Raw genomic sequence first — 23,670 nt, 5'->3', positions numbered from 1 at the left:
AGTTCCGTAATGGAAATTTGTCTCTGTACAATATATTTAGGTTCAGAAAATATTAAAAGCTTATAAGTAGGCCTACATTTAATTTCACTTAATATCTTGTTTTGTTATTAATAATTAATTTAGTATGTCGTGGTTTGTTGTTCCGCAGTCAATTCAAAAACATCTCGTTCAAATCTCGTTAGACAAACGAGATGTAGAGTGGAAAATGGCGACTGGTCGTCGTCCAACTCTTGCAAACGAACCGACCTCCCCTTCTCTAAATGATGTCGGTAGAGAATTATTTGAAGCCTGCAGAAATGGAGATCTAAGTAAAGTAAAGAAATTAGTAGATACGCATAATGTAAACGCAAAGGATACTGCTGGAAGGAAGTCTACACCACTTCATTTCGCTGCTGGTAAGAAATGTTTTGATTTTTCCTTCTCAGCTTCTGTAACATATTTCGTCTGGAATAGTTGTTTGATGTTGAACCGTAACATTGGTCAATTACTAGTGCATAAGTATCAGTGGATGCATTTGTTTGCAAGGAATCGAACAACCCGGCCCCCTCTGTCCAATATTTACGTTTAAATGCTAGGTAAGATTAATGAATTTAATTCATCAAAGATCAATCTCAGATCCATCATCTGAGAAGTGATTCTGTCTGGAGATATCAAAAGACCAAAAGCATTTCAAGATGCATACAGGTTCCGATTTAGTAACCAACTTGTGGGGTATTGGATTAGCGATATCAAGTGGACATTGTTACGATATGATTGTATTAAACACTACATACAGTAACATACGACGTAGTTATAGGGTCTGGATTCGAACTCCAGACCATCAGAAAGATTGTGAATTTTTTAGCTAGCTAACAAAAATAGGAACCCGGGACTAGCCCTGCATCTGAGTCAAATGAAAATTTGTCAAATGTTCCTTCTTATTTCATGAGATGGATACGAAAGAGAGTAAGAGGAAAATAATTTCCAACACATTAACTGACAGGTGTTCAGCAAATTGTGCTGCTATTGGACTGGTAAATGAAAGTTGGAATAAATCATTCAATGAACTTAACTATCATTTTCATTCTCCCGACTCGATGATCATCAAGTCTCGGTCGGCGTTGAAGAAATGTGAGGTGGTCAATCCAGATCTCTCCAAGGGACTCTTTGGTAAAGACTGTATCACTGCCAATATTGTACTGGCCATGAACAAAATTCGCAACACGGATGGTAAAGGCAACCCTCGTGGCTTTGTAATTGTTTTGTAACAAAAATATTCCCCATGGTATACTCCATGTCCTATATCAAATTTGTGATGTGCTCAACCAGCATTACGAGAAGTGTAGAAAGTTTCTTGAGAAACGACGGTCTTGTGGGGTCTTACGAACAAACCTTCTCAATAACTGCTCACATGGAATTGCAAGTACTAGGTCTTCTCGGAAAGCTTGTCTGGTCCATGAATGAAAAAATTCTATCTGAGTGTGGAGGACTAGAGTGTGGAGGACTAGCCCGAGTACTCTTGACTGTAAGAGAGCTAGACGGACATTTCAACATAAATACGCTCTCATTACAGTCAGACTAATCTATGTAATTTTTTGGCAATCGCCGACCACCAAAAAGTAGTCAAAGATACCACAACAATCCTATGTTTGACGTCAAATACATTTATATAGACCATTTTCGAGTTTTTTGATTAAAAAAAATGGATATTAATCACTAATACACACAGTACAGAAAGAAACCCGACAGCACCCACATTTATTTAAGCTTCGGCAAACTCCAGACAGCAGAATTCTAAGTTCGCTGACCTATATCGTGACGTTGCATCACATGATCGCCCACTCAGCCATTCCAGGGGCCGTCTCATACAATAATACAAGTGCCCGACACTCACCCAAAAAACTTTGTTTTGTGTAATGACACCACTAGAGCACATTGATTCATTAATCTTCAGTTATTGGATGTCAAATATTTGGTAATTTTATCATTGTGTTAGAGAGGAAACCTGCTACAGTTTATCATTAGTAGCAAGTGATCATTTATATGCCCATCCCACAGACAGGATAGCACATACCACAGCCTTTAATATACCAGTCGTTCACTGGGTGAAGCTAGAAATAGTGCACTGGACCCACTGACGGGGATCGATCCCAGACCGACTACGCATCAAGTGAGCGCTTTACCACTGGGCTGTGGACAGTCAAGAAAGCGACAGAGTGTGGCACACACACACACGCAGAAAGAATATTACATTCACGTTTTCTCAGGGTGAAAAAAGTATTTGATCTACAAGTCGTATGCCTGCTTGGCATGTGTACCACTCTGGCATATCAAAGGTCGTGGTATGTGCTATCCTGTCTGTGGGATGGTGCATAGGCCTATAAAAGATCACTTGCTACTAATGATAAAATGTAGCGGGTTTCCTCTCTGACACTATGATAAAATTACCAAATATTTAACATCCAATAGCTGATGATTAATGAATGTGCTATACTGGTGTCGTTACACAAAACAAACCTTTTTTGGTGATTGTCGGGCACTTGTCGTATTATTGTATGAGATGGCCCCAGGAAGATGGAATAGCTGAGTGGGCGATCATGTGACACAACTCAAAACTACAAGCTGTTTTCAGTTGAAAAACAAAAACCTAAAGATACAGGAAGCTGAGTTGTCTTCTGTTTCCTGTTATACAAGTCTTTCTCGTGAGTGTTGTGTGCAAAACAGCAGGAAATATGAATTGGGTAGCGTCGGGTGAGATATCTCGCCTGCAGTAGTCAGAAGGTTAAGAAGCATGATTGGAGTAAGTTGAGTTTTGGGAGGATGGATGTAGTTGACCATCTCCTGGACTGTGGAGTAAGTTGAGTGTGTTTATGTTGCGGGTTTTGGGAGGAAGGATGTAGTTGACCATCTCCTGGACTGTGGAGTAAGTTGAGTGTGTTTATGTTGCAGGTTTTGGGAGGAAGGATGTAGTTGACCATCTCATGGACTGGAGTAAGTTGAGTGTGTTTATGTTGCAGGTTTTGGAAAGAAGGATGTAGTCGACCATCTCCTGGACTGTGGAGTAAGTTGAGTGTGTTTATGTTGCAGGTTTTGGGAGGAAGGATGTAGTTGACCATCTCATGGACTGGAGTAAGTTGAGTGTGTTTATGTTGCAGGTTTTGGGAGGAAGGATGTAGTTGACCATCTCATGGACTGGAGTAAGTTGAGTGTGTTTATGTTGCAGGTTTTGGGAGGAAGGATGTTGTTGACCATCTCCTGGACTGTGGGGCCAACGTGCACGCCAAGGACGATGGTGGTCTCATTCCACTGCACAACGCCTGTTCTTTCGGACACGCTGAGGTCGTTCAGTTGTTGCTGCGTAACGGCGCTGACCCCAACGCCCGAGACAACTGGAACTACACTCCGCTGCACGAAGCAGCAATCAAGGGCAAACTTGATGTCTGTATAGGTGAGTTATAATTACATCACCACTATGAGTGTTTTTAGAACTATTTTCTGTGTTTTTGCAGTCAAAGACTTCTTACTCATATCTCGGTGAAACTGGGGGGTGTCTGTTAAACTAGGGTTAACTTTACATACATGTACATGTATTTTTGCAAAAACTTTAGCCCAATTATTTACAAAATTAAAAAAAAAACTTCAGAAAGCCACATATTCAAAAAACAAAATATTTCTCATGCTAATAGCAAATTAGGTTTGTGGTAGAGCTAGCACACAAAAAAATTACCCAAATATTTATCAACATATAATATAACACGGTAATTCCACTGACAGTGTCATTTACATGTATGTATACGTGTATGAATATAAAAAACACACACTAGAAGCAACAACCAAATGTTTACTTTTTGAATATCAGTTATTTGCTTAAATACCATCTTGGGTTTGGTGTATTAACCCAGTTTAAAAAAAAAAAAATTGGGGCTCAAAAATAATTTTCATAACCAGCAGACTACACATCCATTTATTAGAGGCAAACCAAACAATCCATATAATAATAATCTGTATTGGATGGATTAGCATCTAGTTGTTTGAATGCTTTTGTGAAATTAAAGCTGTTTTTTTTTATCTTCATCTTGTTTCTGTTTGATTTCAGTTCTTCTTCAGCATGGCGCAGACCCAAACATTCGCAATACCGATGGCAAAACGGCTCTAGACCTTTCTGATCCTACTGCTAAGGCCGTTCTTACAGGTAACATGTGCTGGGGTGTCGTTAAACATACATGCATTCACAAATAACACTGATATATGTTAGGTCAAGTGTTGTAAATTGTGACACACTGCTTGTATGCTTGTTCTTACAGACACATTTTTTGCCAAATGCTATCCCACAATTCTACAGTGCCTACCCCCTCCCCCCCCCCCCCCCCCAAAAAAAAAAGAAGAAGAAGAGTAGTACTTTATTATATAATTTATATGTTGCAATAGTTAATTCTTTAAAAAATGTCAAATTGTGTGTACCATATCTGGCAGTCAGTGTTAATAGTTCTGTACACAGTGAAGCAGGTTTTGTCTGCTTCTCTTCCAACACCCAGGAGGCAAAGCGAAAGAAAGTTAATAGCATGTACATTACAGAATAGAACAACAACAGCAGTGTCATGTTTTATCCACTTCAGCTGTTAAGAATGCCCCACTGGGTGGTGTCAAGATTTGCAGGCAGTTGGTCAGTGATTAATTCTATTGTTCTCTAATGGCTTAGCACAGACAGTCTGTAAACACAAACACAAACACTTGTGGCATTGGGCCTGTGACACTTATCATTAGTATGTACATTGTAAATGTTTTCATTCAACTGTCTGGTTTAAGAGCTACAGATAAAATGTGTGAGTGACAGAAAGAGATAACACAATAGAAAACAAAGAGAAGACGTTTAGGAAAAGCAAAAGTAAAAACTTGTGATTTAAAAAATATATATTATTGACTGCAATAATAAAAATGTAAATGATGAAGGTGTACATAATAATAGTATATCTACAAAATAAATGAACTGAGAAGAATGCAACAGTTAATATGAAATTAAATGTTCTTCAGCTGTAATGCAATGTACAGTGTATGTAATTACATGTATGTACAAATAGTTAACGGAATTTTTTTACAAAAGCTAAATTTTACCGTAATAATTTCTTGTTCTCTTGTACAGGGATGAAAGTTGGCCTCCTTTCGGTGGAATGATTTTTTTTTTTAATTAGTGCATGTTCTCAGCTGAAAAAATATTTCAGCCTTTTTTGACATGGGCCGCTTTTAACCCTGCTTGTATGTATACAAAACTAAGATACAGTTAAGTTTATCTATGTTAATATTACAACCGTTTTGTATTTTAGTTGTTATTTAGATTATTTGATGTTTTAAAAAATGTGGTGGTGGTGGGGTGTTACACTGTTAGTTATAAACCTCACAGATATGTAAAGTGAGGATATCACAAACAGTGATATGAATGGTGAAGCTGCAGTATTTCCTACAACCCATTTTGGTATGGGACTACTTTTCTTTTCAAACTTTTGATCTTTTTAGTCAATTGAAAACTGATTAGCAACTACTGTTTATTTTTTTAAATTGTGTAGCGATCTCTGAAACTTGAGTAGTGAATCACGATGAGATATTGAACAAAATGATTCCTGTACTTACATGTAACAGAGCCGTTAGGTTATCTCAGTATTACCAAGGTGTGGGGTACACACACCCTGGAGAGCCTGTTGGGTAATAATTTGTCCTGTGGGTTCATACCGTTGGCGGACACACCTATAATGTATAATGAACCCCACAAAGTTGGTAAAAGTGAATGCAGGAAAGGAAACTGGGGGGGGGGGGGGGGGGGGTTGAAGCGGAAAAAAGAAAGAAACACCCCGTATATATTAATTTATACTAACTTTTTTATTAATATATACTCGCCCACTAACCCTAACCCTGTTTCTTTCTTTCTGTTACTTATTTTCCTCTTTCCTTTTTTCCTACCCAATTTTGTTTCTTTTTTCCCTGGTTTCTTTCTTTCCGTTTACCGGTAAAAGTTGGTATATGTAGCCTTACAGTTCCTTATACAAATACATACACATGTATTAAGAGAATGACTAGTCTCAAGGAATTACAAATTGTCTGTCTTGAGTGCATTGATGTTGCAACATCACTTGTTCTAGAGGGGCAGATCATTTGTAACAAGTTGGTTATTCTCTTTATCCTATAACTTGTCCATGATATCCATGTCATAAACCAATGTGATACTTTTAGTGTATTAACCTAGTTAATAATGGTATGCAAATTTGCACGGTCTCTAGGTAATGTGTTGCTGTGGATGGGTCATTTGTGTATGGGCCAACAAGACCTGTATACCTGGCTTTCCAGTCGATTCGTCCACTGGACGATTCGTCCACTCACCTCGGACAATTCGTCCACTCGATGACTGGATTTTTTTCAAACATATTAATAGTTATTTCTTTGACATTGTAATCGTTTCTTAACATTATTTTGTGTATACTATAACCAAAAAAGTAAAATAGAGTTAGAATTCAACATTACTATCCAGTTTTTATTAACTGTTTGTATTCATTATCATGCGGATGATTCGTCCACTCGTTCATACACAATGTGGTGCTGGGGTGTCGTTAAACATTCATTCATTCATTCATTCATTCATTCATTCATTCATTCATTCATTCATTCATTCATTCATTCATTCCATACAGGTAGTTAGCGGTGCAGCTTTGAAATAAGGCGTGTTGTTTTAGACGCTACTGGATCCAACTTGGTGAAACAAGCTTAAGCAGTAATGAGCCTGCATTGCTAATTACTTCACAATATCACAATAGAGGACACCTGTACACTTACCACGTTGAAAGGGAAGGACTAAAGATTATCTTTACTAGGCACATTGTACTAAAAACATCCTACGACATGTAGCGTGAAAGGCGTACATTATAGAAACAAACAATAACCGAATAAATAGAAACGCCAAAGAATTATGTCTGCAGAGCATTGTTACAAAAATATCAACCAAGCGTAATCTAATGCAATATAATTTATTTTCACCTTTGTAAATTTATGGCACAGCAAAAAAAAAAATGGGGTAATAATGGACGAAATAAAAACCCAGTGGACGAATCGTCCGGTACTGATTTTTTGTAGTGGACGAATCGTCTCGAGTTCCTCAGTGGACGAATTGTCCAGTGGACGAATCGACTGCATCCCTATACCTGAGTGTAACGTTTTCAAAGAGTTAGTTAAAATGTGTGACATCGAACTAATTTATGCTAATCGTGATGGCATCATATTACCAATGGTGTTATAGGATAAATAGAATTCGCTACTCATGTTTTTTAATATGTAAAATATCAACCTCGTCTAGTTAATGGGTATTTGTGTCGGCAGAGCCTCGACAATTACTGGTAAACATAGACTTGATTGATATTTTCCATATTAAAAAATACTTGTGACGAATCCTCTGTTTATTACTCATTATCACTTCTGTTTTTTAATATAAATATCTCTGCTGTCTAAAGACGATTCAATCAGCCATTACGTTGCATATATCCATATGCATATTGTTGTCATTATATACCGTAGCTTACATGACGTAATGCAAGAGACGTACATACACTGTGAGCCATAGCTCTCCTGGGGTACTCTCGGTCTGGGATCGATCCCTGTCCAGGGCTCGAAATGCAGTGTTAGTACATGCACCGGTGCATGCTGATTTTTACGTGTGCATCAGGGGTGGGAAAAAGCCCTTTTTTCCCGGTCTGGGACCGATTCTCGATCACTGAGACCAAAATTATTTTTTTAAAACGCGCGTTTGCCGGTCCCACTTTTGTCATTCTTGTCGGCCCGAAGCACCTGTCCATTTCTATTATTGGAACAAATTCCTATCGGTCAAGTGGACTGGCCAGCCCAGACATCGGTATCTCGTGCATGATTTAAAATAATAAATAAATAGTGGTCAATATGGCTGGTGTTTCAGACGTTTGTGATTTTAAAGTCTGCCTAAGTATATCGCCAGTCACTGAAGTCGGACCTACAGTAGTGTCAATCGACTGCCACTAGGCTAGACATTTGTCAAAGTTACTGAGCCGGTCAAGAGATTACACAGACATTAACGATAGCACCATGCTTGGTTTAAAGAGCCATCACGGTATTACACTCCAATTAAAACAAAGGACCCAGAATTTGCAACTGGTTACAATCAACACCTGTCGAGCTCTGTCGGGTCGAGTGTCCTAGTCCGAAGCAAGAGGCTTTTGTGCAATACAAACTGCTTAAAATAGCATAAAATATAATGAAATAATCTATAAATGTATTTATTGTTGACTGTTCAATGTAGTGTATCCAATAATTATAAAGGATTTTAAAATTAACAAAAGGTTTTCACCTTTTTTTTAACAAGTAGGAGTAAGCAGAACAGCTACATGTACTGTTATCTCAAGAGCCAGTAGAGGTCAAATTTCATCCAATCAGTGATGACGTTATTACTCTCTTTGTCTAAACATGTGCTAGCTCAGGCTGTCAAACGCTTCAACGGTGCCATCTTTTATTAATTTTCAGGATACAGTACTGAATACTCGTACTTTTTATACATATATGGGAATTAAAAATCTTAACTTTTATTCCTTTTTTATATTATTTATTCTATTATGTAAAATATATAAAATTTGTGGGGGTTTTCACTGATCATATGTGATTAATTGTTTTAATTTTTTCATGTTTATCGTTTCACGTTCATGATTCAAGATAAAACTATACAAATTATATCACTGATTTTTTTTAAAACTATTTGGCAAATATCGATTTTTAAATGTTCTTCTTTTTTTAATTCCTTCCCCCCCCCCCGGTAGTGACAACATCAAGTGGGACCGATTGACAATTTTATTTTTCCCCACCCCTGGTGTGCATGTAATTTTAAAACTGGGTGCACGCGGTGCATGCTAATATTTTTCAAATACTGTGTATTGCGTATACTAGTATCCTGTTGTCTACCAGATTCAGACTCAAGTTGTTGAATTTTGCATATGCATTTCGTAATCTGTTCGCCACATGAAAACGATAACTTTTATCTTATGGGCGCATCTATTTTGTATCCCATAATCCTACTTACAACAATGGCGCCCTTTCGATCATTTCCGTGAAATATATTTGCGAAAATTGCCGTCAATATCTCGGTTATATCCACGAACGGTATTAGGGAAGGTGGTCGAGACCGACTTTGGGGTATCCACGCGCATAACACAGTTGTTGTCGTCACTGACAAATTGAACTCTGCCAGACTGTTAAATTAAAAAGAAAATGATAATCAACACTGTAATCAAGGTAATTAAAATAGTATTTTCCTCATTGTTAACAGGATTTATCTCATTTTTGGTGCATGCAGAATTTTAATGGTGCATTTAACTTTTTTTTTCAGCATGCACCTGGTGCATGTAGATGGGTTTTTTTCATTTCTAGCCCTGCTGTCAGTGGGCTCATTGGGCTATTTCTCATTCCCGCCAGTGCACCACACCCTGGTCCTTAACCATGTCTGACGCAATATAACCGTAAATAAAATGTGTTGAGTTCATAATACAATTGATTGCATTAGAAAGTAATTATTTTTCTAAAGTCCGAACCAAATTGTTAACAACCACGATATATTACTCTCCTACTTTTAATTACCGTTAGATTTTCTCCACTTTTTGTCCAGATATAAATCGTGAAAAAACCCATTACATTGACATGGATTCCACATATTAGACTGAAACCATTTCACCTATGTCGACTTTGTTAAGATCTCCTACGACAAAACATGCATGTCTGGACCAAATGTGGAAATCTAATAGTAATTAAAGGTAGGAGAGTAATTTATCGTAGTTGTTAACAAATTTGGTTTAGACTTTAGTTTGTAAACAAACCCACTGCTTACAATTATATAATTTTTCATGTTTAAGGGAAAAAAAAAATTCTATAAACTCTGTGTAGATAGTATGTTTAATTGATTCTTGAATGGAAGTATTAAATTTTAATGAATGAAGTAAAAATCTGGCTGTGGCAAATAACCAAAGTTTACCATTTTAAACCAGTCATTCCAATGGCTGTAGAAGTAATAGCACACTGCAATTAAATATAACCCAGGACCGATATTTTCTAAGCTATCATAGCGCTGCATAATCGTAATCTATTACCAGGTGAATACAAGAAGGATGAGTTACTAGAAGCCTCCAGGAGTGGGAACCATGAGAAACTGTTGACTGTATAAACATTTATGAATACAAGAAGGATGAGTTACTAGAAGCCTCCAGGAGTGGGAACCATGAGAAACTGTTGACTGTATAAACATTTATATATGTATAAACATTTATATTACCAGGTGAATACAAGAAGGATGAGTTACTAGAAGCCTCCAGGAGTGGGAATGAGGAGAAACTGATGACTGTATAAATATTTATATATGTATAAATATTTATATTACCAGGTGAATACAAGAAGGATGAGTTACTAGAAGCCTCCAGGAGTGGGAACGAGGAGAAACTGATGACTCTACTGACTCCACTGAATGTAAACTGTCACGCCAGTGATGGACGCAAGGTTAGCCATCTTGTTTACACACTTGAAAACTTTTATATCCAATCAGTCATCTGGATTTACAGTCTAAAACTGTCATTGGATCAAACAGTATTATCAAATGTACCAACCATGTGTGGATGGTGCAAGAAAGTGCCAAATAAATAGGCCATACATAAATTATATATTAGGTCCTTTATTCAAGTCTATTTTACTTTTAATATTTTTGTATGTGTGTCTCACTGTTGTCACCAGAAAAATTCCACTGTAAAGATAAGTGTGTGTGTGTGTGAGGTGGGGTAGTTGTGTAGAGTTTTCTTTTTTCTTTTGAATTTTAAAATTTCATATTTTAATTATTATTTTTTAACAGTGAATTAATTGAAACATATTCTGTATTTTATTTAAGTAGATGAGTTTGTTTGACTATTATTTGAAAAAAAATTTCAGTCGACCCCATTGCACCTAGCAGCAGGATACAATCGAACAAGAATAGTTCAGCTGTTACTACAACACGGAGCTGATGTCCATGCCAAGGATAAAGGGTGAGAATCATTCATGTTGCACAGCTAGAAAGAATTGCTGTTCAATGACACATCACAGGGAACATTTTGTTCAGTATCGCATCAGTTTCAGAGATAGCTACATAATTTTAAAACATTAAACATTAGTTGCTAATAAATTTTTAATTGACTAGAAAGATCGCTAATCATGATTTTGAAAACAAAATGTATCCTGCATCATCATCTGAGTCATCAGCATGTGGTCATTGTAACTCTTAGAGTAACAGATAAAACCTCCAGGTTTTTAATGAATTAAACATTACTGGTACAGTGCCCCTCAAAAACTGTTCCTGTCCATATTATTTGATGAACATCTCACATTTCAAAACCATGCATAATTTTTTCAGATTGGGGTAAAAACCTGTTATGTACTCCTTTCATACATGCTCAATGAGTGGGTCAAATACTTTTATACATGGCTATGGTTACACCATACATACAGGTAAACTCTCACACAGGCTGGAAACCTGGCCACCTGTGAGTCGTTGATTTCATTGTTTCTTTGTGCACTGTACACCAGTTTTGATGCTGATCCTGCATCTCATTCGTTGATCTTGCCAGCAGTTGAAATAATATGTTCAGAGACTAGTTGTTACCTGGGATGAATCAAGTCAAGAGGCCAGTTAGGAGACATAAGGTGACTATTGAAAAATGTGGTTACCATTGGCGACTAATTTCAACCCCATAATGCATGTTTTTGATGATAATCCTATATGTTTATGTGCCACAGACTAATCGATTGTCATACCTAGTCTAATGCTGCATACTATTCCATAAAGTGAGATAAATTGTCATTGAGCTTTGTCTTGCATAATGCTTTGATAATTGTTCTTTGTTTTAGTGGACTCGTTCCTCTTCACAACGCCTGTTCCTATGGACATTTTGAAGTAACTGAAATGCTTCTAAAGGTGAATACAATGTATATTTGATTTCTTTTTTCTGTTTACAGTTGTTGCCATTAAATGTTAAAAATGTCATGGGTGTATTATTTATTTCAGTCTGGATATAGTTGCAGACCTCGAAATAGCAGCCTGAAAAAAGTGATAATCAGTTTATCTTTTAGACTTAAAGAGACAGACCATCTGATCTGCTATTTACCTCATAATTCTGTTATATTTTAATTCAATAATGCTCTAAACTACATCACAGAGGTCTTAATTTTTCACACCATCGGAAACCACCTGCTCCCCCTATGCTGTCATATTTCCAGCAGACCATATTTCGGTAAAATAGATGGCACGGCCATTTAGTGTAGACCAGTGGAGATATTTTGAGGGCATTACAGACAGAAAGCAGGACAAGACAAACTTCAACAAGTATCTCAATGTAACATAACAGCACCCATTCAAAATAAAGAAGTGTGAGGGGTTTCAGGGGTTTATAATAAAACTCCTTTCAGGAGTCTTTGTTTGAATGTGGTGACAGGTTAGTACAAATCATAATACGGCTATGAGACTATGTTTAATTTTGAGGGCAGTGAGGCATATGTCTAGGGCATTACGGCAATTTGCCATATGGCCACCATTAAATTGAGCCTTGAAACTGCTTGTCATAACTTACTTCCTATTTCAAGCCTTGTCACTTGTGATGTATTTTCTGGAAGTTTGTTTTGTGCTAGTGTTGAAGTATGTTCTGTGATGTGTTTCAGGCGGGAGCGAGTGTGAATGCGATGGATCTGTGGCAGTTTACCCCGCTACACGAAGCTGCCTCCAAGTCTCGTGTTGAGGTGTGTTCTCTGCTCCTGTCGCACGGTGCCGACCCGACCCTCGTAAACTGTCATTCGAAAAGTGCTCTCGATGTCGCTCCCACCCGCGAACTTCAGGAGAGATTACAAGGTAAGTTTCTGGTTAAATGTTTTTAAAAAGCTGCCATTGCCATATTTCTTTTATTATTATTATTAAATATATTAGTATTATTACCATTATTTATTCTTGTTATTTTTATGGTATTATTTCCCAAGCTGCAGGAGTGGAGCTTATTGTTAGAATTTACATTATTTGTAATATTTCAGAAAATATCTGATTTGCTCATATCTTGAAAATTATTACTTTCATGATCTAGGATGGGTTTTTTTTAAAGCTCTGTTTTCAGTTGAATACATGAGTCATTGTGTTTTATTTTTCAGTTGAGTACAAGGGTCATTGTGTTTTATTTTTCAGTTGAGTACATGGGTCATTGTGTTTTATTTTTCAGTTGAATACATCTTGATCAATGTGTTTTATTTTTCAGTTGATTACAGCTTCATGATCAATGTGTTTTATTTTTCAGTTGAGTACAAGGGTGATTGTGTTTTATTTTTCAGTTGAGTACAAGGGTGATTGTGTTTTATTTTTCAGTTGAGTACAAGGGTCATTGTGTTTTATATTTTCAGTTGAGTACAAGGGTCATTGTGTTTTATTTTTCAGTTGAGTACATGGATCATTGTGTTTTATTTTTCAGTTGAGTACAAGGGTGATTGTGTTTTATTTTTCAGTTGAGTACAAGGGTCATTGTGTTTTATTTTTCAGTTGAGTACAAGGGTGATTGTGTTTTATTTTTCAGTTGAGTACAAGGGTGATTGTGTTTTATTTTTCAGTTGAGTACAAGGGTGATTGTGTTTTATTTTTCAGTTGAGTACAAAGGTCATTGTGTTTTATTTTTCATTTGAGTACAGCTTCATGATCATTGTGTTTTATTTTTCAGTGGAGTACAAGGGTCATTGTGTTTTATTTTTCAGTTGAGTACAAAGGTCATTGTGTTTTATTTTTCATTTGAGTACAGCTTCATGATCATTGTGTTTTATTTTTCAGTTGAGTACAAGGATCATTGTGTTTTATTTTTCAGCTGAGTACAAAGGTCATTCTCTGCTAGAGGGCGCTCGTCAGTCTGATTTAACACGAGTGAAGAAATATCTGACATCGGACATCATCAATTTCAAACACCCGTACACCGGAGATTCTGCTTTGGTAAATACTAATGTGTAAAAATTGGATTTTGAGATTTGACCAAATATTTTTAGATCACTTAATTAAATTTTTTTTACATCCATTTGTGCTGTACATTTATGCTAAATGATTTTGCAGTTTTGGTTAATAATTCCTGTATTAATTATTTTCAAGTTTATAGAATGATGTACTTTGTTGACCATCGCTTCACGTACAGTACATTAAAAGATCACTGTCTTTGTGGGAAATGTATATAAAAGATTTGTTGTTGGATTATAATCAGCAGGGTTTTTTTTAAAGACTAAACATGCTGATTAATTATATTCACTGAACATATTTTCTTTGTTGTTGGGGTGTACACAGTTTATGATCTCACTAATTTTACTGCTCAAACCTACCGATATAATTTTGTTTATGTTCAGCGAGGTGTACAGTTTCAAATGTTGCTAATTTGAACACATTCTAATGTTAAAACCTACAGATATACATTTGATATTCACTGGGGTGTACACAGTTTCAGATCTCTCTAATTTGAACACATTCTACTGCTCGAACCTAACAATATTCATTTTATGTTCACTGGGGTGTACACAGTTTCAGATCTCTAATTTGATCACTTTCTACTGCACGAACCTACAGATACTCATTTTTAATTTTTATGTTCACTGGGGTGTACACAGTTTCAGATCTCTCTAATTTGAACACATTATACTGCATGAACCTAACAATATTCATTTGATGTTCACTGGGGTGTACACAGTTTCAGATCTCTCTAATTTGATCACATTCTACTGCTCGAACCTAACAATATTCATTTGATGTTCACTGGGGTGTACACAGTTTAAGATCTCTCTAATTTGAACACATTCTACTGCTCGAACCTAACAATATTCATTTTATGTTCACTGGGGTGTACACAGTTTCAGATCTCTCTGATGTGAACACATTCTACTGCTTGAACCTACAGATATTCATTTTATGTTCACTGGGGTGTACACAGTTTCAGATCTCTCTAATTTTGAACACATTCTACTGCTCGAACCCACTGATATACAATTTATGTTCTCTTTTAGCACTGTGCTGCTGCATCTCCATTTCCTAAAAGAAAACAAGTGGTGGATCATCTAATCAGAAAAGGGGCCAATTTGAACGATAAAAACAAAGAGTAAGACTAATACCACTATATTATTTATATGTAAACAGTTCTTGGCACCTCGTTTAAGCCAGTGCACCACAGCTGGTATATCAAAGACTCTGGTATGTACTGTCCTTTCTGTGGGATGGTGCATATAAAAGATTCCCTGCTACTAATGGAAAAATGTAGCGGGTTTTCTCTCTAAAACTGTCAAAATTACCAAATGTTTGACATCCAATAGTCATTAATTAACAAATCAATGTGCTCTAGTGGTGTTGTTAAACAAAACCAACTTTAACAATTCTTCACACATACTAAGGTTGTGCAACACATTTCGATACGGATATTTACAGAGATCATATGAAAGTTCTTCTGGAGGCAGGAAGTAGCCCAGTTGTAAAGCACTTGCTTTGATGCACAGTCGATTGCATTGATCCCCATTGACCAATTTCTTGTTCCAGCCCATGCACCATGACAGGTATATCAAAGGCTGTGGTATGTGTATTTAGAGCTGGGCAATATACCCTTTATACCGTTCGGTATCAGTATCATGTCAATCCCAATTTACCATACCGAAAAAATTTCAAAATACCGAAATTTTGGTATTGAAAAATGTTTCTCTCCATTTAGTAAAGCTCTATATTATCTGACGAAGGCAAAATGGGTTGGGTATAAATCAGATGAGAGCCTTATGTATGGAATTTAATTTTATTTAGATGAAATTTAACTCGGCCATGCATTTAAAGCCAAGTATACCGAAAATACTGTTTGATATCGGTATAGGTATTGTGTCAATACCGAATACAGAACCGATACTGAGGTAAATTACTAAAAAAAATATTGTTATCTATACCGAACCTGGTATGGTGCATTTAAAAGGTCCCTTGCTGCTAATGGAACAATATAGTGGGTTTCTTCTCTAAGACTATATGTCAGAATTACCAAATGTTTGACATCTAATCAATGTTCTTTAGTGGTGTCATTAAATAAAAACTTTGTGAACATTCTCCAAAATATAATATAGAAAATATTTTAATGATGAAGGTTTTATCTTCATGCTTGCATCCAATTAAAATTCAAGCATGCTGTTCTGGACACACAAGTCAACTGCCTTCGTTGACTGTCCTAAGTCTTTAAGTAAAGTTACTGATCATCACTGAGTGAATGTTGTTAAATGTGTTTGAATTTGTCACAGACATTTTTCTATTATTTTAATGTAATGTTTATATCAGTTTGTTGTTTTTACAGCTATTTAACACCGTTACATATAGCTGGAGACAAGGCCCATTATGATGTCATGGACGTGCTACTGAAACATGGTGCAAAGGTAAGACATTAACATTTAAATTGTAACTAACAAATCCACCTGAAAATGTGTAAGTGTTTGGTAAATGTTCACCAGTGCCTGTAACAGTTTTTCTGATTACTGTATATTACTATTTATTCTATAACTTACCCATGATATCCATGTCATAAACTCATGTGATAATTTAGTATATTAACCCGGTTAATAATGGTATGCAAATTTGCAAGATCTCTAGGTAATGTGTTGCTATGGATGGGTCATTTGCTTACTGACCTGTGTACCTGAGCGTAACGTTTTCAAAGCTTTAGTTAAAATGCGTGACATCAAACTAATTTGTGTTAATCGTGATGATGTCATATTACCGATGGCGGCAACTTTAATACTGTGATTTACTAAAAAATTGAATTAAAATATTATTTTAGAAGTGTTATAGGATAAATAGAATTTGCTACTCATGTTTTTTAATATGTAAAATATCAACCTCATCTAGTTAATCGGTATTTGTCTCAGCAGAGCCTCGACAAATACCGATTAACATAGACTCTGTTGATATTTTCCATATTAAAAAAAACTCGTGACAAATCCTCTATTTATGCCGATGACTAATTACTTACATCTGTGATAGTTTATCTGTGTTGGGTGCTGTTTTAGTCTGTGCTGGATGATAATCTGCAGGGTAATTCATGCCTCATGCGAGGTCAAAATCGTAGAGCAAAGTTACTTCTCTTATACTTTTGAGACGGCGAAATTTTTAACAGGAGGGAGACTTGAATTTTTAATCTAAAAAAATAAATACTCTAAAAGAAGTTATATTAACCCAATACAAGCAAACCTGTCTTAAGCAACCATACAAAGAAGTATTCCAAAAGGCCATTAAGACAAGTGGCTGATGAATACAGCTGTAACCTTTACAGTGTGTAATGGTTTTACTTTTTTGCCATCTGTACTGCTAATTGATGGATGTGTGCTCTAGAAATTTCTCAAAATCACCCTTGTAAAATTTTCAGCACACACCTGACAATAGAATTAAAGTTATATGCTTCAACAGTCAGTAGCACATGTAGGTTTACTTTTAATACCAGACACTGGGGGGTGTCTGAGCTAGACCGCCTATCTGTGAGCCTGTCTATGAATAAGTGTTACTCACCATTCATCTGTGATTGTGTACAATGCATGTGGCCACTATTTTTAAAAGGCGACACTGATTTGACAAAAATGGAGAGAACTTATTTTTATACAAACAGAAATAAATTCTTTAGACATTAATTTGTACAAGAACAACAAGAAAAATGTTTGGAGATTGAAAAAAAAAACCCACCCTGGATCACTAGCATCCAAAAACTGTTCTAGCTCATATTATTTTCAGACTTTTTAAGATCTTGAAATATTTTCCTGTTTTGGGGTGGGTTTTTTTTTAATCCATCGTAATTTTTATCACTGATTTATGGCATATTAAGTCAGGAAGATATCTCTATACAATGTAGAACTGTTTATTAAACAAATAATCCTAATTTCTTGCAGGTGAATTCTCTGGACGGCAGTGGCCAGACGGCTTTACACCGAGTGGGACAGCAGGGGAACATACAGGCGTGTCGCCTGCTCATATCATACGGAATTGACTCCAGTATTATGTCACTGCAAGGTTACACTGCAGCTCAACAAGCCACAGAAAATATACAGCGACTTCTTCAAGGTACGAAAATAGAAACTAATATTTACTTTACCAAGTCATATAGAATCGACTCCAGTATTATGTCACTGCAAGGTTACACTGCAGCTCAGCAAGCCACAGAAAATATACAGCGACTACTTCAAGGTACGGAAATAGAAACTAATATTTACTTTACCAAGTCATATAGAATCGACTCCAGTATTTTGTCACTGCAAGGTTACACTGCAGCTCAGCAAGTCACAGAAAATATACAGCGACTTCTTCAATGTAATGAAATAAACACATCATTCAAACATTATACTACAATAGAAAGTCTCATATTTACTTTGTAGTAACATTTATTGCTTTGTTTTCAACAACATGTCCATGTTTAGTCCTTGTGGTTAGCACAGCTTCTACAGCTTGGCTCAACTTTGTGTACTGGAAACACACACAGTACTCGTGAACAGAGCAGTCAAACCAAAAGATTAATCACTTGAAGTTGGTGTCTGTTACTTGTTACCAGCTGTTAGAAAATAAAGTATTGTCTAAATATTAGCTTGTGATAGAACTATGACAGATACGTTAGTATACTTGTAGCCTGAGGGGCAGGACGTAACCCATTAGTAAAGAGTTCGCTTGATGTGCAGTCGGTCTGGAATCGATCCCCGTCGGTGGGCCCATTGGGCTATTTCTCGTCACAGCCAGTGCACCACGACTGGTATATCTACGGCCGTGGTATGTGCTATCCTGTCTTTGGGATGGTGCATATAAAAGATCCCTTGCTACTAATTAATGGGAAAATGTAGTGGGTTTCCTCTCTATGACTGTGTCAAAATGACCAAATGTTTCACATCCAATAGCCGATGATTAATAAATCGATGTGCTCAGGTGGTGTTGTTAAACAAAACAAACTTTCTTCTTTTTTGTAGCCTGACTGAATAGAAGATTTCTATAACTTTATCACTTTGTAATGGTTTCAAAATATGATGTCACATTAACACTAAACAAATTAAAACAACTATCATCAGTAATTAAACAGTAATTAAACTTAACTGCTGACAATAATAATTATGTTAAATAATGAAGACTGGATGTCTCTGACATATTTGACATACTAAGTAATGGAAACGTAACATTATGCACACTGGTTCAGTTGCGTAAATAATGTTTGCCAATGCAGTAGAAGAGACAACACTAAAGGGAAGCAACTTTTTCTATAGCATGCAACAAAAGTGAAAATAGAAAGCTGTTTTATTACAAGAACATGAAACTCTTCACCCTTAGGTATTTTGAATGGGTGCTATTATGTTATAAATATTAAAACACTTGCTACGGTTTGCCTTGTTGCCCTTTTGGTCATAATGTCCCCCCAAAATCTGTCGGTCTAGGCCATTAAGCACAAAATTAAATTTTCTTTAAACCATAAGAGAAATATTTGATAGAACCCCCAGTTTCCCCTGCATGTAAAAAATATTCTCAGAGTATTCACAATGATATTTAGATATAATTTCAAGACTTGTTTTGTTTTTTCAGAGGATCCTCCAGTTGGTGGTACAGATGTTGACTATCAGTTGTTGGAGGCCGCTAAAGCAGGGGACATGGAGCTGGTCAAGGTGAGATTGTATACCATACACGACTACATGTATATCACTATCAGTTGTTAGAGGCAGCTAAAGCTGGGGACATGGAGCTGGTCATGGTGAGATTGTATACCATACACGACTACATGTATATCACTATCAGTTGTTAGAGGCAGCTAAAGCTGGGGACATGGAGCTGGTCAAGGTGAGGTGACTACATGTATATCACTATCAGTTGTTAGAGGCAGCTAAAGCTGGGGACATGGAGCTGGTCAAGGTGAGATTGTATACCATACGTGACTACATGTATATCACTATCAGTTGTTAGAGGCTGCTAAAGCTGGGGACATGGAGCTGGTCAAGGTGAGATTGTATACCATACGTGACTACGTGTATATCACTATCAGTTGTTAGAGGCTGCTAAAGCTGGGGACATGGAGCTGGTCAAGGTGAGATTGTATACCATACGTGACTACATGTATATCACTATCAGTTGTTAGAGGCTGCTAAAGCAGGGGACATGGAGCTGGTCAAGGTGAGATTGTATACCATACGTGACTACATGTATATCACTATCAGTTGTTAGAGGCAGCTTAAGCTGGGGACATGGAGCTGGTCAAGGTGAGATTGTATACCATACACGACTACATGTATATCACTATCAGTTGTTAGAGGCAGCTAAAGCTGGGGACATGGAGCTGGTCAAGGTGAGATTGTATACCATACACGACTACATGTATATCACTATCAGTTGTTAGAGGCAGCTAAAGTTCGGGACATGGAGCTGGTCATGGTGAGATTGTATACCATACACGACTACATGTATATCACTATCAGTTGTTAGAGGAAGCTAAAGCTGGGGACATGGAGCTGGTCATGGTGAGATTGTATACCATACACGACTACATGTATATCACTATCAGTTGTTAGAGGAAGCTAAAGCTGGGGACATGGAGCTGGTCAAGGTGAGATTGTATACCATACACGACTACATGTATATCACTATCAGTTGTTAGAGGAAGCTAAAGCTGGGGACATGGAGCTGGTCAAGGTGAGATTGTATACCATACACGACTACATGTATATCACTATCAGTTATTAGAGGCAGCTAAAGCTGGGGACATGGAGCTGGTCAAGGTGAGATTGTATACCATACACGACTACATGTATATCACTATCAGTTGTTAGAGGCAGCTAAAGCTGGGGACATGGAGCTGGTCAAGGTGAGATTGTATACCATACACGACTACATGTATATCACTATCAGTTGTTAGAGGCAGCTAAAGCTGGGGACATGGAGCTGGTCAAGGTGAGATTGTATACCATACACGACTACATGTATATCACTATCAGTTGTTAGAGGCAGCTAAAGCTGGGGACATGGAGCTGGTCAAGGTGAGATTGTATACCATACACGACTACATGTATATCACTATCAGTTGTTAGAGGCAGCTAAAGCTGGGGACATGGAGCTGGTCAAGGTGAGATTGTATACCATACACGACTACATGTATATCACTATCAGTTGTTAGAGGCAGCTAAAGCTGGGGACATGGAGCTGGTCAAGGTGAGATTGTATACCATACACGACTACATGTATATCACTATCAGTTGTTAGAGGCAGCTAAAGCTGGGGACATGGAGCTGGTCAAGGTGAGATTGTATACCATACAAGTTGTTAGAGGCAGCTAAAGCTGGGGACATGGAGCTGGTCAAGGTGAGATTGTATACCATACACGACTACATGTATATCACTATCAGTTGTTAGAGGAAGCTAAAGTTGGGGACATGGAGCTGGTCATGGTGAGACTACATGTATATCACTATCAGTTGTTAGAGGCAGCTAAAGTTGGGGACATGGAGCTGGTCATGGTGAGATTGTATACCATACACGACTACATGTATATCACTATCAGTTGTTAGAGGCAGCTAAAGTTAGGGACATGGAGCTGGTCATGGTGAGATTGTATACCATACACGACTACATGTATATCACTATCAGTTGTTAGAGGAAGCTAAAGTTGGGGACATGGAGCTGGTCATGGTGAGATTGTATACCATACACGACTACATGTATATCACTATCAGTTGTTAGAGGAAGCTAAAGCTGGGGACATGGAGCTGGTCATGGTGAGATTGTATACCATACACGACTACATGTATATCACTATCAGTTGTTAGAGGAAGCTAAAGCTGGGGACATGGAGCTGGTCAAGGTGAGATTGTATACCATACACGACTACATGTATATCACTATCAGTTGTTAGAGGAAGCTAAAGTTGGGGACATGGAGCTGGTCATGGTGAGATTGTATACCATACACGACTACATGTATATCACTATCAGTTGTTAGAGGCAGCTAAAGTTAGGGACATGGAGCTGGTCATGGTGAGATTGTATACCATACACGACTACATGTATATCACTATCAGTTGTTAGAGGAAGCTAAAGTTGGGGACATGGAGCTGGTCATGGTGAGATTGTATACCATACACGACTACATGTATATCACTATCAGTTGTTAGAGGAAGCTAAAGCTGGGGACATGGAGCTGGTCATGGTGAGATTGTATACCATACACGACTACATGTATATCACTATCAGTTGTTAGAGGAAGCTAAAGCTGGGGACATGGAGCTGGTCAAGGTGAGATTGTATACCATACACGACTACATGTATATCACTATCAGTTGTTAGAGGAAGCTAAAGCTGGGGACATGGAGCTGGTCAAGGTGAGATTGTATACCATACACGACTACATGTATATCACTATCAGTTGTTAGAGGCAGCTAAAGCTGGGGACATGGAGCTGGTCAAGGTGAGATTGTATACCATACACGACTACATGTATATCACTATCAGTTGTTAGAGGCAGCTAAAGCTGGGGACATGGAGCTGGTCATGGTGAGATTGTATACCATACACGACTACATGTATATCACTATCAGTTGTTAGAGGCAGCTAAAGCTGGGGACATGGAGCTGGTCATGGTGAGATTGTATATTATAATTGTGTACATGTATGTCACTATGAGTTGTTAGATACTGTAGAATACTTTATTTTCGCGGGATCAAATTTTCGCGATTTAATGAAAATGGGTCAATTCGCGAACATTTATTTTCGCGAATCCCCCAACCGCCATCAATAAAAAAAACAACGAAGTATAGATGTCAATAATTTTGTTTTAAAAACGGAACTTAGTTTTGCCGGTTGTTACACTAATCTGTAGAACTAATCCTACATGTACACACGAGTGCTATACACAGTAGCGATCTGCTGTAATTAAACTGAAACCATAAAACAATAGTTTTCCTACTTTAACCAATCAAGACTTTATTGTTTACAAGTTAATAAGCTTACAGAAGGTGCTTACCGCGTGCAGTTTTTCTTAATCCTTATAATTGTTATAAAAACAAAAACCGAAAACAAACGGAACGAAATTTGAAGGCACAAGCTACTAGTACTCAGTAACTTAAGTTTGATTGAAACTATTTATTGCCATCAAAATACTAGTTCAAAACGGTTTGTGATTGGCTAACAGGCAAAACCTTTAGAGTAAAATAGCGACGTGTACTATGAGTATGGTACAAGGTCTGTACATTCATTTCGAAATTGTATCTGTATTGATAAAGTTCTAAAATGTCGTTGTTAAAGTGGCTTAACACAGTTCAGAAACCAAAATTATTGGGTTTACCAAATCCTAAAGAATGTTTGTCTGCAGAACAAGTGATGTCTTTTAAAGCTGCCAACAACGCCACCAAACAGACAGAGACTAGTAAAGTGAACCCAAGAAAACATAAGCGCGGTGATTATGGTCTATATGACGAAGACACTCGTGCTAAGATTGCCCGTTATGCAATCAATCATGGAGCAACAAGAGAGGCTCACAAATTTACTGTTGATCTGGGTAAAAAACTTAATGAAAACACTGTTAGAAGTTTAAAGGCATCATAGGTTCACCAGTGATGGCAGTTCATTAAAGTCATTGCCGAAAGGTCAACGTGGACAGCCCCT

At 37.2% G+C, this 23,670-nt stretch overlaps 1 protein-coding gene across 1 annotated transcript in view; it reads left to right on the top strand.

Moving 5' to 3' along the window:
• Positions 1-205: 205 nt before the first annotated feature.
• LOC121382970 (poly [ADP-ribose] polymerase tankyrase-1-like) overlaps positions 206-23,670 on the top strand; it is a 46,227-nt gene continuing 22,762 nt past the window's right edge. The window contains exons 1-12 of the mRNA XM_041512666.1: positions 206-395; positions 3,203-3,427; positions 4,076-4,171; positions 10,409-10,521; positions 10,945-11,039; positions 11,899-11,965; positions 12,706-12,892; positions 13,881-14,002; positions 15,055-15,146; positions 16,365-16,443; positions 17,944-18,115; positions 19,610-19,689. Of these exons, the coding sequence (XP_041368600.1) occupies positions 206-395; positions 3,203-3,427; positions 4,076-4,171; positions 10,409-10,521; positions 10,945-11,039; positions 11,899-11,965; positions 12,706-12,892; positions 13,881-14,002; positions 15,055-15,146; positions 16,365-16,443; positions 17,944-18,115; positions 19,610-19,689 (1,518 nt within the window). The remainder of the gene's footprint in view (positions 396-3,202; positions 3,428-4,075; positions 4,172-10,408; positions 10,522-10,944; positions 11,040-11,898; positions 11,966-12,705; positions 12,893-13,880; positions 14,003-15,054; positions 15,147-16,364; positions 16,444-17,943; positions 18,116-19,609; positions 19,690-23,670) is intronic.

This window comes from Gigantopelta aegis, chromosome 10 (genome assembly GCF_016097555.1).
Source record: "Gigantopelta aegis isolate Gae_Host chromosome 10, Gae_host_genome, whole genome shotgun sequence".
NCBI lineage: Eukaryota > Metazoa > Mollusca > Gastropoda > Neomphalida > Peltospiridae > Gigantopelta > Gigantopelta aegis.
Note: the sequence above shows the minus strand (reverse complement) of the source record. Positions and strands in the feature narration are given on the sequence as shown.